The sequence below is a fragment of the Perca flavescens genome, chromosome 8 (assembly GCF_004354835.1).
Source record: "Perca flavescens isolate YP-PL-M2 chromosome 8, PFLA_1.0, whole genome shotgun sequence".
Taxonomy (NCBI): Eukaryota; Metazoa; Chordata; class Actinopteri; order Perciformes; family Percidae; genus Perca; species Perca flavescens.
In genome coordinates this window covers 6,766,055-6,785,000 of record NC_041338.1, presented here as the reverse complement: position 1 = coordinate 6,785,000, position 18,946 = coordinate 6,766,055, and the positions used below count along the sequence as shown (strand labels likewise).

Below are 18,946 nucleotides of genomic sequence, written 5' to 3'. Positions count from 1 at the left end.
TTCATCATGGTGCTGCAGCCTCAGAATGGGATTAGTAGGCCTAGGACTTTTTCGCCCGCAGGATTGCACCTAAATGAAATAGATTATGGATTCAATACCATTTCACCAGTAATATAATTCTTATGATTATATATATTAATACACTATATTGGAACTTACACATTTACTCTTGCAGCAACCCACGCAAATTCTCTCTCTTTTGCAGCATCCTCTGTGTTGCTTTTTTAATGAAATACATGTTCAAACTCACTGTATGTGCGCCTCATCATTCACCCCATCATATTTACTAAACACTCAATATGTCATGACACAGACAGTACAACATATGAATAAAACACAACAGCCAAGAAAAATGTCATTATTACATAATTGCAATAACATGATTATACAGTACAATAAATAGATCACAATGTCAGATTTATTCTTGTTGACACTATATTGGACAATTAAGTCTGATGTATGTAATGTAAAGTATGTATAAATTTAATATTTGTTGGTATTGCAATGTTGTATGCGTAATACACGTTGTAAACACTGCGAAGCAACTGTGTAGAAACCGACACATAACGGATGTACCTTTTGATTGATGAAAAAAAAAACGGAGATTGTCAGAAGTGGGATTCGAACCCACGCCTCCAGAGGAGACTGCGACCTGAACGCAGCGCCTTAGACCGCTCGGCCATCCTGACATGAAAACCTATGTATTCAAGTATTATGTCATATAGATGCCATTTTACGTATTTATGTATTTGTGTATTCCTAGTAGGCCTAGTAGATAAATGTTAACCAGAAAAGTGTGTTAGTGGTTTAGCAGCAACAACGGCTAAACCTTATACGTGGCTCTCTTGCTCCATCTGCTGGTGATTTAGCTGTAGTGAAATTTGAGCTTTATAGTTTTAGGAAACGTGGTTCAAAATCAAGAAAAACTAAATGACACATATCTGATTGCTCTACACGCAACTGGTCCAAACCACTAACACTTGTTTGATCTCATTTTAAAGTCCAAATAGGCCTAAAAAAAAGACCGCTCAGCCGTCCTGAGACACGTAGCTTAAAAACATGATTTAAAATAGATTTATGTAGTAAGCAATGTATTCCTGTTACTTAGTTTGTTAACCACAAGACAGCGTTACTCTGTCCAGTGGCTCAGCAGCAGCATCGGCTCATATTTATACATCAGAGCCATATACGGCTCTGTTACATGGCTCTCTTGCTCCCTCTGCCCGGTGTTTTAGCTGTAGTGTCAATACAGCGTTTATTGACAACCGCAGCTAGATGCATTGACATATATATAAGGCTAGATGGCGCTGCCGCCATTTTGGACTGAAAACGCCAATGAGACAAGAGCACAGAACAGCCAGCGTCCCAAAAAATGAGTCATTTTAAATTTCTCAAATTAGAGGAACTGTATAAAATGTCATCCTGGCACAACAAATACAACTGTGTGATTATTTTGTGCTCTCATTTTGGTTTGCAATTTAAGTAAGACAAAATCTTTAGAGGTGGGGGGTCCCCTATGCCTGTATTTCCTTTTCTTATTTTAGTGTTTATGGGCATCAGCAAAGATGCCCCACATGGGTCTTATCATGGATGTAGGCTATCATAAGAACGAGATACAGCGTTCGAGTCGGAGACCCGTTCATTCCTGTGACAATTGATCAGTGGCGCAATCATGGAGCCAAAACCGCGTATAGAATTACCTAGATGATCAGCACAGGTGTAGGGTACAACCGGGACGATTGAAACGGAGGACGAATGAAACATTGCAGTTATCCCGAAAAGGTCAGTGTAACAACAGAAAAACTGAAAAATGGGTTAAAATATCCAATTTTTCATTTTTTTTCCCACCTTGACAAATTAAAAAATTTGATCTTTAACCTGTCTTTCCAATTTTCGTTTTTTTATTCAGAGGATCAGAAATTGAGAAAATTACAAAATTGCTTCTGGGCTCCAATTATTCAATACTACCAAATAAGCATTCTCGAAACCAAGCAAGCACCTCTGACCCCAAAGTCTATCAGTTTTTTATTTTGGTCCATATGCAGTTAATGACCTGCATATTCTGTAAAGTAGAGGAAGAGAATACCATTACAGTATTGAATAATTGGAGCTCAGTCTCAATTTTGTAATTTTCTGAATTTCTGATCCTCTGAATAAAAACAGAAAATTGGAAAAATAAGTTAAAGATTCAATTTTTCGGGAAAGTCGGGAAAAAAATGAAAAATTTGATATTTGAACCCATTTTTCTGTTTTTACAAATGTCTGTTTGTGCTTAGAAAATTGAACTGATAAGTGAATTACACTGACCCGAAAACCATACACGTTGCAAATGTCAAATTTCGTCAGCACGTACACACAAGATCTACCAGACCCAGGAAAGTTGGTGACATGACGTCATGCTGCTACAAAGTTAGACCCGCGAACCCAATTTGAGTGGGGTATGTAAAATGTTTGATGCGGTAATTTTTTTTTAATGACAGGTTGTATTTATTGTTTCATGTACCGTTGTCATGGTCATACGACAGATGAATTAGTGTTTTAAAATGTCAATTGTTGCTGTCAAGACGAATGAAACAGCAGTTTCGTCCAGACCAGGCAGTAAACCCCATGTATTCTAAGTAATTGCACACATATCTGTGTTTATACTATATTTTATACAGGTGAGACATGGAAAAGTGGTTTTAGAAAGCTGTAAATATATTTGGGGCTATCAGGTAGGAGGTCGAGTTTTGCCATGTTAACCAATGGAGACTGATGGCCTGTGGGTCATGAAGGGCACTTATTTGGATGTGCGGTGGCCTACCCACATAAGAACAGAATGAAATAACATTTTGTACTATAGAAACATTATATAATTGGAAACATGTATTATTCTAACTATATGCCATAATGCATGGTATTTCCTTAACTGCGAGATAGGCTACGCACTTCACGATGATGGCAATGAGTTGTTAACAGACATTCACCAAGACGTATAGCCCTGCAGCAATCTATCTGAAATAACACCTATCTATTCAATTCAATTCAATTCAATTTTATTTATAGTATCAATTCATAACAAAAGTTATCTCGAGACACTTTACAGATAGAGTAGGTCTAGACCACACTCTATAAATTCCAAAACCCCAACAATTACAGTAATTCCCTCAAGAGCAAGCATTAGCAGTGGCTATTGCGACAGTGGCAAGAAAAAACTCCCTTTTAGGAAGAAACCTCGGCAGACCCAGACTCTTGGTAGGCTGTGTCTGACGGGCCGGTTGGGGGCGTCTGAATATCATGATATGTTGCCAAATATTGAAGTTGTGGGAAGTGTACATAGCTTAAACTGTACGTTTCTTTCGTCCCCCATGCCTGTTTCATTCGTCCAGGCCTGGAGGGACGAATGAAACAAAACGCACGTCAGACTACTGCTTAAATAACTCCTGAACGGTTTCAGTCAGAGCTGAAAATGCAACTGCATTTGACAGAGGACAGATTTAGGTTGCTAGTGAGAAAATATGAACTTTCAGTGTTTTACGACGTCTTTGTAAATGACGTTTAATTAAAAACTGTTTCATTCGTCCCGGTTCTCCCCTACTAGAGACTTCCGCTGGCTGACCCAGCTACTTCTGGTTTAGCGCTCCGCTTACACTCTCTTCTAGACTACAGGAAGTCTTTTTGGGCCAGAGGTCATCACAAGACGGGCTGGGAGTTGTAATTCCACTGTTTTGGCCAATATGTTTAATTTTCTTGAAAGCCCTTCCAACTGTTTTTACACAAGACAGAATTTCATTTGATATTTTCAGTTGGGAACATACTTTGACTCACTTTTTGTCAAATCTTGAATCATTTGCCGTTATTTGTAAGCAACAATTGCTTAGTGTTACATTAACATAAGTACTTTGTGGCAACTCTATCTTAACAAAGCTGCAGTCTGTCTCTCTGCCTCACTCCCCACCCCCAGAAGAATACTTTGCTGGGAGGAGAGCGGACAGCAGCTCTGAAGACAGGCCTTCAGATAGAGGCTGCAGCAACTCCAATTCATAGGACATATGTGAGGCCCTCAAACACACACACACACAGAGAGAGAGAAAGGGAGGTGATTCTCTGGACCAGCTAGAGAAAGCACACCATAAGTAAATTAAATGTACTTTATTAACAGGGACAGTGTCACTGATGCAGCAGAAACCAGGATCAGACCATATGATCCAATCAATACACACACACACACACACACACACACACACACACACTGTGTGAAAAGATTGAGTATGTCTGTGTCTGTCAGGCCAGTAGGTGGCATGTGTGAATTGTCACAGCAGTGTGACAGAGGAGACTCGGGGGGGATTCGGCTGGATCAGGAAATCTGTTTGTTGGACAGCGATAACTTCTGGAGGGAGGTGTCAGAATGTAACCAAACCACACAAACAAGGGCTTGTTCCTTCACAGCTCACTGGGGGGGACAGAGAGGAAGAGAAACAGGCAGGCAAACAGATAGATGGCATATAGAGAGACAGCAAGGTGGAGTAACAGACACTCACAGACCGACCAATGGGAAACAAATGTGATTTGAAACCTGTTTTTAAAAAAGGTTCAGAGGCCTCTCCTGCTCAACAACCAACTGTTTGTTTTCTTTCTCATGTTTTCTCTCCATCTCCCTGTGACTCTCTCTCTCTCTCTCTCTCTCTCTCTCTCTCTCTCTCTCTCTCTCTCAGTTTGAGGACTATGTGATGGACATCTGTTTTGAAATCCTGGATAACTCCAAGGATGCCCTGAAAAACTCAAAGATGGACATTGAGCGCAGATATGACCCCGTCTATGTCAGCAGGGTGATCACTGCAATGGTGACGATCTCTTCCACTCGCTGCTAAAACAGTTTAACTACTTCTCTAAGTTGCATTTAGTCTCTGCAGATAAAGGCAACACATGTCCTTCCAACCAACCCTGAGATCCACTGAGGACCAGCCTACTCAAGAAATCTTTTCTGGGCACTTTATTTTGAATTCCAACTCAACTGACAGTATGATTCACCTTTATTAATAATTTGCTGTACTGTTTAAAATGATGTGGCAGAACTTATCAACTAGCTCAGAGACATCAATGTTTTTTTTTAAAACATTTTTTGTACATTTTACAGACAAAAACAGTACAAGGCACATAACATAAAACAGAAAAAAGACCAAGGATCAAATGTAGTAGCTGTAGTATCCACAGTCATAAGTCCATACATCCATAGGTGTATGCTTACATGACAAACATACCGCCATTGTTTATCTCAACACCATATAGTACAGATGGCACACTACAGGCATTAAGAGAATGTTATATTATTTATAAAAAATAAACAAATAAAAAATAAAATAAATTTTTTAAAAAAAACGCTTGGTCCAGCTAGTTATCACTCCAACCATCCACATCCATACTGTTATTCTCAAGAAAATTGAAGAAAACGCTCCAGATTTTCCAAAACTTGTCAAGCTTATTTTTTGTTGTGTAACTTATCTTTTCTAGAGCTTGGCATCTAAAAATCAAATATTCAGTAGAGACTTAACTTTGTTAGTAAGCATAATTTAGGGCTAAGGGGCATCTCCTCGCCAGTGACCTGGCTTGCCAGGTCTAGAGACATCAATGTTAATAATGGGTCAGAAAAAAAACTTTATTGAAAGCATACTGTGCATATGTGTCATATCAGCTTGAACACAGAAATATTATAAAAATGCAAAACATATTAGGATTAAATGATATGAGCATTTGTAGTTTCTTCATCATCCATCATATTTTGACTTAAATGGGATTGGAAGCAGTGCAAAAAGGTAATAAAGAAACAAAACATACAACAGATTTTGTGAAATCAGATACTTTTCAACAAGTATATGCATAACAAAGCATATAGCACATTTTTAACCCTCAACCTCATGACTATTGACCTGATAATTTTCATTTCAGTTCATATTCAGGGACTAAAAACCAGCGATGATTTGGACCAGGAGAAGGGAATAAAGATAGAAGGAAACTTGTTAAATTTGGCCATTCTGTCAAGTAAGAAATACAAGAAATGAAACAGTACAGAGGAGGATCATAAACAAAAAGCAAAGAATTACATATTTGCCATCTAGACGCTGTCACCTGTTGTCTTTCTGTCCATTTCTAAGTGGGCATCTAGTGCCAGGCGTAATGCAAAGTCAGAAGCGTTCAAATCTGACACATAGTGGCTTTAAGGTAATTAAACTAGCACTGTGTCCAGCGTTTCTTTGTGGATAAAGTCACAGTCATCCTGGAAGACACAAACTTGTCATTTAAGAACTTATTTGCATATACAGTTCACTGTTATATTACTTGCAATACATTCAAACAGGCAGCTCCTCCTCTCCCATCCAGAAAATGTCACATTATCTCACAATACAAGATATGTCGGTTTCAGTAAGCTCAAAGTTTTTTTTAATAATGTTCAGGAGCAAAGTGGTATTTGTTGCGGACAACCACAGTGGCGACTCCCTTCACGTCCTTCAGTCTATCACAGTCAAAGTCCACTAGGAGCTTCCTGACCCCGGTCCGCATGGGTGAGAATACGAACTCGACAGACACCTTCTGGCCCGGAGATATGTCACCACTGAAAAAGAAAAGAGAAAGAATTGTTCATTTTCATTTTATTTCGTTACTGAGGTCCTGTTGTGAACCAAAGTGTTGGACAATTTTGATCTGTTGTCATTCTATGCTGTGTTTATGAACAGGTAAAAAAAACAAGAAATGTTCCTTTTTTGGTTTTGGCGGGTGAAACATACAGTATTTTAGTTTGTCAGGATCAAGTTTTTGTTGATTTAAACGTGCGCCACTACCCTATGTTCTAAATAGTACATGGTTTCCTCCAGGTGAGATTTAATTTATCCATGCACTCCAAACACAATGTTGTGTGTTAGCAAGTTATGTAACATTATTAATGTCATGTCTTTTCTCTTGGCTAGAAATGTATTGTATCAGCGCTAATATATCGTTTTAGTATTTTTTAAAGGAATTTTTTCACAGGAGAAAAAACTATTTAGATCAGATTTATGGATCCCTAGATTTGTTTTTCTCACTTGCCTCTCAGGGCTTCCGTAGATTATATATCAAACACACTAGTTTGGCTACAACAGCTAGTTTTTAAACTCAAAATACCCATTTTGATCTATTGCGCTTCTGGGCTTCTAACATAGACTTAACACTTTTTGGAGGCCAGGCGGTCTTTTTAAATCTAACCATCTTTTTAATTCATGTGGGATGTTTAGATATGGACACAATCACCATCTTTTATTGTAGTGAGTGTGATATATGCGGTTGTGTGATGAATTTGTATATTGGCTGTCAATTCTTTGCACATGTACTTACTTAACATGGACCTCAGTGGCCGGCAGTAGGCCGGCCCCCTCCACAGTGAACACGCCACCCTTCAGAGCAACTGGCAGAGGATTGGTGAAGGAGATGTAGCCTATTACTTGATCCCGTACAAAAGCCTTTCCAGGCACCTGGAAAAAGAGACGACAGCTTTAACTTTAACATAGGTTAAATAATTACAGTTTAGGACATCACAGTTTCAAATCTGGAAACATTAAAACATCAAAAGACTTCCACCAGACCGAATTGTGGATTCATTGGGATGAATGCCTGTTTTTGTCCAAAGAATTTCAGGTACTACCCAACCACAGGAACTAAACTCAGGGACAAAATGTCCATTTTAGATTTGCATCTGGAGAACTGTAGAAAGCCCAGAGACAGAGGAAAAAAAAATCTTAACCCTGGTTCCGTCAGTCAAAATGCAGGCAAGGTTCCTGAGTTCTTAAACTGGTTCCTGGGCTCCTGGAAAATTTCGTAAAAACCAAGGAGCTTCCAGCTGATTGTACATACATTATTCTGCGGTTTTATACATAAAATTATTTATTCCATTAAATACTGGGATAACAACCTCCAAGAATGATGCATGGGATGTTTCTTGTGCAGTTAAATCTCATATATATAACATCAAATTCTTGATGTCAGTAGTCTCCTAGCTCAACGTAAACCTTATTTAACTGAGATTAACCTCAACCTACACACTCAAATAGTTCATATTTCAATTCTAATCAGTACTCTACCTTTCTGTTAGACACACATTAGACAAGCATTATAAACCTTTTAAGGTCCAACTACACTATGACCTCTGGGCGAGCTCAGTGTGTACCTACCTGTACGAGGAGTTCAGGCATGCTCAGTGGGATGTTGGTGAAGGTCATGATGGGTTCGCTCTCACCTGGAGCCTCTAAGAAAGCTTCCACCCTCATCGGATGATGCCCTGACACACACCTGGCATAGTCGTCATAGTGCAGACGCAGGACTTCCTTGTGGGCTGAACACACACGCACAAACACAGTATTAAAATGGAATATGGTACATCATGCTGCTACAAAATAAGAGGGGGATGAAGTGTGCAGGTAAGACACAGCACTGTTGTTTTACATTATATCTGCACCAGAGACTTTTAGTGCATTCCATTTACCTCAGAACTCGGAAGCCGAAGCTGGGACTGACGTCACACCCAAGTTAAATGCGTTCCATTTACAAGTCGGATTTTCATTGAAGTGTCCGACTTTGACCTCGGAAAATCCGACTTCTGAGTACGAATGGAACGCACCATAGATTGTGTGTTTATTTGAGCTACTAACCTTTGTGAGCGGGTACTGTCACACTGATTGTTTGTCTCAGGCACTCCCCCCGGTGGAGAGAATTATAAGTTACAGCCATGACCAGCATGGTCAGCTTAGCATGAGCATCTCTGCTTCCTTCATTCTTCACCTGCAGGCAGAGATGATTTATGAGTGGATGAATGGATTGACCACTGTGATGGTATATCACTATGTGTCCATAAATCAAACAGAAGAATATACAGTAGATACACTCTGACAACGGCAGCCCCAGATTCCCTGTGTATGATGTAATGGAATCATTTTAGCATTTCATCCATCCATTTATTCAGCTACAGTCTAAGCACTCCATACCTCAACAATCACATCAAAGTCTGTCCCAAATACAGGCTTAGCATGCTTGATTGACAGCATCAGTTGTCCTGGTTCTGCGCTCCCATTGGTCGGCTCTGTGACCTTGCGCCCCGCCTTCTCGTACACCTCTCTCTCCTTCTCGGAGCCTGTGAAGAGGACGTTGGTCCATGACAACTAGCCCTATTCATGAGTCTAAACAGATGACTCTGAGGAGACATTACACAAGTTCAACAGTGGAAGTTATAGAAAGCTGGAGCTTCAGAGCGTCCATCAGTTACATGCTCAATCAGTTGTGTGATTTCTTTTAAATCACATGAAATAAAGTCTTACAGTCACAAGATTTAACAGTAGGAGGCTACATAGTGTTGGTGAATGCTTTGTTCTGATAGTCAGTAAAGATCCTTGCACACTGAGTCTGAAATGTTTGTATGCGTTTTTTCCATATCGCTCATCCTAAAAATGTGTCACGCACAGAAACAGATCCCCGTAAAACAATACAAAATTGATTCTTCGAGTAGTGAGGTTGATTTTGTTTTGTCTCTTCTTAAAAAGTGAAAAATCCAATCCTAAAATTGCGCAGAGAGCAAGGAGAGTTCCACATCCTTATCGAGGAGCTGATGGATTATCCCTAGCGATTTAAAGGGGAACTATGCAGTTCTTTTTAGCTTAATTTACCTTAACCGAACAGCTTTGGAGTCATTGGAATGGTTATATGACTTTTTTTCGAGTTGCATGGTGGTCGTCTCACTCCCCCCTAGCGCCTGTGAACTGATAAACCACCCTTGTAACTTTGGGCCGATATCGCGTGATATCAGGTCTCGCGATGCAACAAATTGCTTCACGGCACTGCACACATACGCCCATTCAGGAACCGGCTAACAAGGTAGCGATGGAGTTTTTCACACTATCGTCATGGCTAAAAAAGAAGCAGAAAGCTAGGAAAGCATTGTCGGAGGAACAGAGAAAGAGGAAACGGCAGACTGACCGAGTCAGGAGTCAGACACGAGTAAACACGAGAGCTGCCAAATATCTATTCCGAAGCTGTAGGGGGAGCTCTATAGAGAAACATGCGAGAAAGCAGCGAAGAAATGGCCAAAACTGCATAGCGCCCCTTTAAAGTTTACTTCAGGATCCGGTCAGTGGCTCAGTTTGATGCTTTGCTAGCCATTCTGGAGCCACATATTAAAAATAAGATGTCTGTGAACCAATTGATGCTGAACAGAGGCTGACAGGTATGGACATGCACAAAACACCTAAAAATGCGACAAAACGCAGACAATTGAACCAAATCAGATCTTTTTTTTTTGTTATGACTGCGAAAGTTTCGAGGCAGTGTGTAAACGTGATTGACACAACTTGAGGTTGTATTTTCTTTTTTTTACCGTACAAAACATTTTGAATGAAAATTTTCCGACTCAGTGTGCAAGGACCTTAAGGGTTTAACACTATGGCTGCTGTACATTTCTGCAATAAGTGGTCCCATTCTTTTAATTCCTCTTTGTACGCCTTTCTAACTAACCCTCAGGATATTTGTAGTGTAGAGTGACATCGTCTCTGTGGTTGCCGTAAACACTTTTGGTGCTGATGTTCCTCCCCACACCCGACTGGTCCACTTTGACCTGTAACAATAATACCAATCATCATTATCATTAAGTCTTTTTTAATTTTTTGGTCTTAAAAACTGCAGATGCTTTTTAAAGCTATAGTGCGTAGTTTCTGTCGACCCCATGAAGAATTCTAAGTAATGACAACAGAACTGTTGGCGCGTCCACATGATACAAGTCTTCCTCCTCCACGCAGTTGCTAGTAGCCAAGGAGGACACGGAGGATTAAAAAAAACACGATGGACTCTTCAGAAGAGGTCATTATCTTCACTCGAGTTTCTGTGCGGGAAAGTCACCGGACGACACAATTTTCTGAACATAGCCATACTGAGAAATATAGAGAGAGTTGTGTGAAGCTGATAGTCTTAATTAGCTTTTTAGCAACTCATTTGGCCATGGCTTGAATTTAACGTGACGTTCATTAATATCAAAACGTTACGCACTAAAGCTTTAACTTGAGCAAATATAAAAGACCGATCAAAACAAAATTCATTCACCTTCTTCCTTTCGCCATCTTGTTGGACAATCCAGTAGATGATGTCAGCGTTCACCTCGGCGAATACAAACGGAGCGTCATACTTTACTCCCAGATTTCCCTCCTTGATGGCCGTCACTGGACACGGACCACAGCAAAACTCACCTGAAGAGTAAAAGTGTATTATGTCATGGATTTCTTCAAACCATTTCCTGGAGTTGAGTTGAATTTTCTGCATCTTTAGATAGTGACAGGCTGCAGGAGCAAGCCTCTGATTTTTTTAATGATGGTAATTCATTTTGATTATCAGGCTTTTAGAAAACACCAACCAGCCTTAAATCTAAAATATTACAATAGGATAACACAGGAAGCCAGCACTAACAGTCTTGAGTTTATAGTGATGAAACACAACAATCAACATGTAGGATGTACATTTTTTTTCAAGGTGGAGAAGGTGAGAAATGTCTTGTAAAACACAAATAGAGAGGTGAATAACAGAGATTAGGTTTAAAATTAGGAATGTACCATCACTCAGTTCTTGAGGGGTGGGGTCCAACACCTGCCAGCCATCATATCCTTTGGGGAGATCATCTCTCTTCATCCAGGACTCGACCCAACAGTGGAAGTTCCTGAAATCATGAGGAGAGGAGGGGATAATTCATTACATTATATGATGTGATGTTTCCTACTATATCTGGTTTAAAATCTCTGTGCTCCTTCCTACCAGCTACTGTCTTTCTTGTTTCTTCCTTCTAAGCTCTCCAATTTTTCATCCAGCAGGATGTCTATAGAGAGATTTCCATCGACATCATGGGCTGAAGAGAAGTTGGTGATGTGGCGTGTTGGGATTCCCAGACAGCGCAGCACTGTGAAGATAACACACATCAGCCTGGGACCATTCATTCCTCTGTTCCTACCTACTTTCTCTTCCTTCCTTTCCTTTTTTATTTTATTTTTTAAATATGGCTCCCTAAATTGGCTTTAGTCTGTTGACATTACATTACATTAGTCATTTAGCTGACGCTTTTATCCAAAGCAACTTACAATTGCTATATATGTCAGAGGTCGCACGCCTCTGGAGCAACTAGGGGTTAAGTGTCTTGCTCAGGGACACATTGGTTGATGTATCGCAGTGGGAATCGAACCCGGATCTCCCGCACCAAAGGCATGGGTCATATCCACTGTGCGATCACCACCCGACACTAAGGTTTTAGGAGTATTGGGGACTCACTTTATGGTAAGCTAAGGTGGCCAGCTGCTGACTGCAGCTACACATTTGCAGTACATAGTGGTATCAGTCTTGTCATCTAACTCTTGGTAAGAAAGTGAATATGCATCTTTCAGAGATGTATTCCTTTTAAGGTCCCATATGGTAAAAAGTGAGATTGCCATGTCTTTTTTTGATAAAACTGTTCCTTTAAACAAGCTGTCAGGATGATTGTAAAGTCACAGCTATACTATATAGGTAGAAAGTACCATTACAGTCATTCCCTGGCTGCAATGACACCAGAGTGCAGATGCAGATTGACCAATCAGAGCAGACTGGGCTTATACAGTAGAGGGTGAATACTGTGTGACGACCCTCTCCGCCATGTCTGCCTGTTACTTTGTTTGTGTGGCTGCTTTCCTTGAAATCATAAATCGTGGCAGAGGGTGTGTAAGTAGAGTGGAAGATCCTGGGCTCATTTGTTTCACTGGCAACACCTGTGCTCTGTTGCTGCGTTTCAGGCAACCCGTAACCCGTGTTTTCAAAACCTTCTACCCGTAAAAGCGCCCTGGAACGGCAGTCAAACCCCTAACTTACTACCCGTGAACTCGTACCAGATGGTTGTGCTCCCAGTTACAGTTTTGTTGTTATTACAGCTACAGGTTATGTTTATTAAATGAAGCACAAAATATGTTGCAGACTAGAAATCGCTAGTATCAGCTAGCGCTAACTAACGTCAAAGTTAGGTAGCCGCTAGCTAGAAGAATTTGTCGTGACTTTGCCTGGAACGCTACCAAGTCGTGAGTCGTGAGTTGAAGTCGTAACTTACGGGCTAAAAATTGTGTCTGAACCGCAGCATATGAGCTAGCTAGAGCTAGCTTTTAAAAAGGCCTTTTGGTTTCAGTTATGCTCCCTCCTCGCGGACACACCATCATCCTGGCCTTGGTTGCGTTTTGGTTTGTTTTACTCCACCATACAACACTACACATACATTCTTTCACTCATGCACCCTCTCATCTTACTGATCTTATTGATTACACACCCCACTGTTAGTTTAAGTTTATTTTTGCTTTATGATTTAAACTAATAAATTATTTGTTAATTGGCTTTGTTAAGTGCTTATCTTTTGTCATGGCCGTGCGGCCCGGTTTGTGACAAGTGGGGGCTCGTCTGGCGGAATTTGATGTGTTTGAGGCCGTTATTTTGTACCAGTATTGACATTGTATCAGACGGTATGAGAAAAATTAACATTAAGCCATGTAAACATATTCTAGTAGAAACCCAAAATACAAGTATCAACCTGAAATGAGCATAACATTTCCCCTTTAAAAACGTGTTATACTGTCACTAGCAATTACTCCGGAAAACACGTTTTTCCTTCATTTTCAGAACTATTACATTCAATCATGCAGCAGTGAAATCTGTTAAAGCCTCACCTGTGCAGGCGACAGCAGCAAAGACCCAGCATTGGCCGTATTTGACCGCCCTTGCGCCGGCCTTACTCCACTGTTGAAGGATCGGCACGCTGCCGGTCCATTTGTACGGTGGAACTCCATCGGAGTATGAGTCGTCCCAGCGACCGGTCAACACACCCTTGTCTCCGTTAGAGTTCACCTAAATGGGTGGAGAAAACATGTCAATCTTTAAAGCTGTGAACCACTACATGAAGCATAGGTTTGAAAAGGAGACATTTGTATTCATGTTTATCTTTCTGATAATATATCTATAGGGTCATATGTAGGAATCATTTGTTAATGAAACAGTAAGGTTAGTATGATGACAACTCCTTCCTGGGGAGGGTTTCTATGGATCTGTTTCTGGGAAGTAGCTAGAACACCCAAGATGTTTACATCATTGAATGGGAAAGCTTTCATGACAGAGAAGACTAAATGCAGAGGTTTTCTTGTACTGCTGATAAACTGTCAGGACTCTGATGAAGATGTAACCTTACATCGAAACGTTAGTCACTGTTATGCACCTTAAGAAATAAAACCATCAAGTAAGAAGACATCTGTGTTGCACCGGCAATTTTTTGTTATTTTAAACTGTCAGTGTTGTTTTAGCAGCGAGTAGAAGAGATCGTCACCATTGCAGTGATCACCCTGCTGACATAGACGGGGTCATGTCTGCGCTCCATGTCCATCTTTGAGTTTTTCAGGGCATCCTTGGAGTTATCCAGAACTTCAAAACAGATGTCCATCACATAGTCCTCAAACTGAGAGAGAGAGAGAGAGAGAGAGAGAGAGAGAGAGAGAGAGACACAGGGAGATGGAGAGAAAACATGAGAGAGGAGTAAAGAACATAGAAATGGTTGGTTGTTGAGCAGGAGAGGCCTCTGAACCTTTTTTAACAACAGGTTTCAAATCACATTTGTTTCCCATTGGTCGGTCTGTGAGTGTCTGTTACTCCACCTTGCTGTCTCTCTATATGCCATCTATCTGTTTGCCTGCCTGTTTCTCTTCCTCTCTGTCCCCCCAGTGAGCTGTGAAGGAACAAGCCCTTGTTTGTGTGGTTTGGTTACATTCTGACACCTCCCGTCCAGAAGTTATCGCCGTCCAACAAACAGATTTCCTGATCCAGCCGAATCCCCCCCGAGTCTCCTCTGTCACACTGCTGTGACAATTCACACATGCCACCTACTGGCCTGACAGACACAGACATACTCAATCCTTTGACACAGTGTGTGTGTGTGTGTGTGTGTGTGTGTGTGTGTGTGTGTCAGTGTGAGTTACCTGTCCATAATTCCAGGGCCTACTTTTGATGTAATCCCAGCTCCCCATGTAAATGACTCCATCTTCATTCATAACATACTCCTGGAGCAGACTCTCATCAGGGAGGTACACTACATCATCTGGCGTGCACGCGCACACACACACACACACACACACACACACACACACACACACACACACACACACACACACACACACACACACACACACACACACACAAAACCATGAGTACACTGTCCTCTTGTTAATGAAATAACAAACACTAACATTAATTCATTAAGTAGTTCTTTTTAAATTAGTTTTTTTTACATTAAGAGGGCCTCAATTAGAAAAACATGACATAAATTTGGTGTTTTGATGATGCTGGTAATGAGATGCTCCTGTCATATGGTTTTTATCTTTGCCCATGGGTGCACCAAACAGCTGACAGGATGAACATAGAAGCCCCCACTGAATGTAAATATAAAAAGAGAGAGTGTGTGCACTTTGCTTCATGTTTTACCTTTGCACCACGGGTTAAAGAGCAGGTGGAACTTAATTTTGTCGGTCTTCTCTAAAATGCGTCCATCAGGTGACATCACCAACACAGCCAGACGGTACTGGCCAATGATAGCGTCCGCTGGACTGTGCAGAGTCACCAGCATCTCATCTTGCGCTCCCTGTTGGTTAAACCACCACTTGTTTCCGGCCCCACGCTCCTTCTGAACCTTAATCAGCACCTCGTCTTTCTTACCTGAAGAAACATACAAAAGTTTATATTGCTGTAGCATCACTTTATCTTCTCGCTGTTTATCTGAGTCAGGATCACAAAATACTGCTGAAATCAGCATGATGTTTGAATGTAGCGCAGAGCCAAGACAGCTGTTGTTGCAGCTAACTGTAATCATCTAAAACTTTACTTTATTCTTATAAACAGTTATCCTAACATTCAGCTACACTAGCCTTGTTGCCTAACATACAGTGGCACTCATATGTTTAGGAACTCATGCTTGACTAAAAAGAGGAATAAAAATATAATCTTTTGGAAATTGATCTTAATGCCATAAATTAAAAAAATGAGGAAAAATCCAACCTTTAAGGACACCAATTTTATACTTTGTGAATGAATAATGTATCATAGTCAACTTTAGCATGGGTTCATACACTTATGAGTGCCACTGTAATGGTACATATTTGCTAGTTTCATTGTTCTGCTGTAGCTATGAATTGGTAGTAAATCTGGTAAAAGTTACTAGTTATTTAAAGGTCAAGAAATACTTGGAAGAGATTAGTACAGTCCAGTCTGCAGGAAAAGCTAAACTGTTGGTGTATAGGGATCCCATTGACTGCAGCATTACAGTACGTTGTTATGATGTGTTCACATTCATTACTTACTGAATAAATATGTTTTGTATTGAATTTCTTATTGTTTCATTCTTGCTTGGGTATGCCATGCCTTTGTAAATGGGGAATAGTTCACATTGGGTAAGCATTTAGCCACAGTATCTTTTGTGAGGCTGTGGGCTGTACTCACCGAGGTGCAGGACCAGTTCCAGGTGGTGTTTGGGGTGCAGAGACTTAGAGTACTGCAAAGTTATGGAGAAGGGTTGACCCCTGCGGACAATCAGGCGCTCCCTGTCAATCTCCCTGGTGCGGTGAGCCAAGTTGTTTTCACGACTTCGCAGATCCACATTATTAATCAAACCTAACAGAGACAAAGTTCAATCAGTCTGCAATAACATCTGTGGTCAGTGGTTGGCTGTCCTGTTTGCTAAATAAAATATTGGCAGTGACGGAAGAGTTTCAGCTCAGTTGTGACCTTACTCAGAGTTGACAGAGAGTTGCACTCTGGCCACAAGTTGAACTTGATGACTAAGTTTTCATCTTCAGTACACGTGTTCTCTTTAAAGAAATAGTTGGACATTTTGGGAAACAACACTTTCTTGCCAAGTTAGAGTTAGAAGACCAATACAACTCTGTACAGTAAGTATGAAGCTACTGCCAGGAGATGCTTAGCTTAGCTTAGCATTACAGGAAGACTGCGAAGAGGAGGAATCCGCTAGTCTGGCTCTGTCCAAAGGTAGTAAGATTTGCCTACACTTCTAAAATGTGATATTTCATTTGGTGAATCAGTACCCTGAAAACTCAAAAGTTGTGGTGGTTTAGGGGTTTATGTGACAGATTTTTGCCGAGCACAGTGACTTCCTGGAGTCTTGTTGTCACCGTGGCGCTGCCAGACCCCAGTGAGACATGTCCTGTTACAGTAATTAGTGAGGTTTTAGAGGTGCTAGTAGGCAGGTTTAGCTACATTTAGACGGAGTCAAGGTAGTTGTTTCCCACTGTTTCTGGTCTTTATGCTAAGCAAGGCTAACTCTCTCCTAGCTGTAGCTTCATATTTACCATTCAGACATTAATCATCTTCTCTACTTCCCTGCAAGAAAGTGAATATGTGTATTTCCCAATGTCAAGTTATGCGTGCTAAACTGAGAAAACTAAATTAGTTTGAGCCATAAATGTAGTTCAAATAATCAATGTACTAAAAAAAAAATTATAGTTTTTTTTAATTGTAAAATGTAGGGTCCTATAGCCAGTCTGATCCTTGTCCTAGCTGACTTGTTGCAGGAATTAGGATGGGTCATATCACACCCAAGTGTTGATTCATGCATCAGCACATTTTTCACATGTATCATAATCTCCCATTGTAATATTGACTGCAGAGAGAAAGGGAGCAAGAGATGTAGACAATAATAAGCATTACAGATAGATAGATAGATAGATAGATAGATAGATAGATAGATAGATAGATAGATAGATAGATGGCTATGGATAGAGAAAATCACATACCACTGTGGTTGGCCATCGCAGATCCTCTTCCTATTCAGGTCTTTTAAAATGTTGCTCCAAGTGTCCTCAGATGTCTTTTCATGCTGTCTCTCCACAGTTCGGTATTTATACACACAAGACTGGCCCTCCCACCTTTCTGAGACACACTCACCCCGAAACACCCACATAGTCCACCTCATCACCCTTGGAGACCTCTGACATCACTTACCAAAAACCTTCAGTCCTCACGGCAGTGATGAAATATAATCTATTTATTTGTGTACACAGATACGATTTTGCCCTTTTTTTGTGACGCTCAGCATGAATTTCCACCAATGTATTTCAATGAGAAATTAATTTGTGCTTGCACCACGTATTCTTTATGTCGGGACTGCAGCAGATAAGCTAAGAACATAACAAAAACCATGATAACTTGTAGTGAATAAATGTTGATTAAAGCAGTGGTTACAGTCCTAAAAATACTAAAAACGACAAAGCAATACAGCTCATCTGCTTGTCTATTTTACGAACTGCCGTGAGACTGACCATATGTGACTGTGTTTACAGTGTGTGAGTTGATAGTTTAAAGCGAGTTGTGTCATCCCTTCTGAGACACTAGGGTCTTTGTTGCTTATCCTATGCTTGAGAGGGAGAACTGTGACACTGAATGAATAAACCCTCAACACTGTTCTAGCACAGTGGAGGAGTAACATCCCATTACTTCTTCTCTTATCAGACTCCTCTTAATAAAGACATTATACAATTTGAGAAAATGTTAGGTTTTGAACCTCCTCTAATTTCACCACTTAGTTTGACTTCATTATATTCACCCATTCATTTAGTTGAATAATCACTTAATACATCCATGGAAGTAAACGCAACATTTTTTCAACTTTCTGCTAAGATATATTTGACCTTTTTTGCATATTTGCATATTTTGCGCGGAAATCTGCAATTTATGCGGCGAAAGTGCGGCGTATTTGAAAAAATGCGGCCCCCACATAAATATGCGGACTTTGGCTGATTATGCATTGAATTATGCAATCGCATAATCGCATTTTTCTGGAGGGACTGGTTTAGGGAAGTGGCTGTACGCTGCTGTACATTGGAGGTGGAAATCCGAAACTTATGGCAGAAAT

General features: G+C 40.5%; 1 protein-coding gene and 1 non-coding gene across 2 annotated transcripts; both read right to left on the bottom strand.

Moving 5' to 3' along the window:
• Positions 1 to 606: 606 nt before the first annotated feature.
• On the bottom strand, positions 607 to 689 carry trnal-cag (transfer RNA leucine (anticodon CAG)). The gene has a single exon. It is a non-coding gene; the product is annotated as a tRNA-Leu (tRNA).
• A 4,932-nt stretch (positions 690 to 5,621) lies between these two features.
• tgm2l (transglutaminase 2, like) lies at positions 5,622 to 18,694 on the bottom strand. The gene is made up of 15 exons (XM_028586510.1): positions 17,829 to 18,694; positions 16,519 to 16,689; positions 15,508 to 15,738; positions 15,006 to 15,124; positions 14,360 to 14,488; positions 13,710 to 13,887; positions 11,791 to 11,932; positions 11,592 to 11,695; positions 11,089 to 11,231; positions 10,507 to 10,606; positions 8,988 to 9,133; positions 8,655 to 8,784; positions 8,178 to 8,338; positions 7,345 to 7,481; positions 5,622 to 6,589 (listed from the first exon to the last, which is right to left on the bottom strand). Exons 1-15 carry the CDS (start codon positions 17,842 to 17,844, stop codon positions 6,418 to 6,420), a joined length of 2,079 nt encoding a protein of 692 aa, XP_028442311.1. The 5' UTR covers positions 17,845 to 18,694; the 3' UTR covers positions 5,622 to 6,417.
• Positions 18,695 to 18,946: the final 252 nt, after the last annotated feature.

Coding starts and splice junctions, on each gene's coding strand:
- tgm2l (XM_028586510.1), bottom strand. Junction 15,125..15,507: donor CTTTAACCCGTGGTGCAAAG/GTAAAACATGAA, acceptor CGTGCACGCCAG/ATGATGTAGTGTACCTCCCT. Junction 9,134..10,506: donor ACACTACAAATATCCTGAGG/GTTAGTTAGAAA, acceptor TCCTCTTCACAG/GCTCCGAGAAGGAGAGAGAG.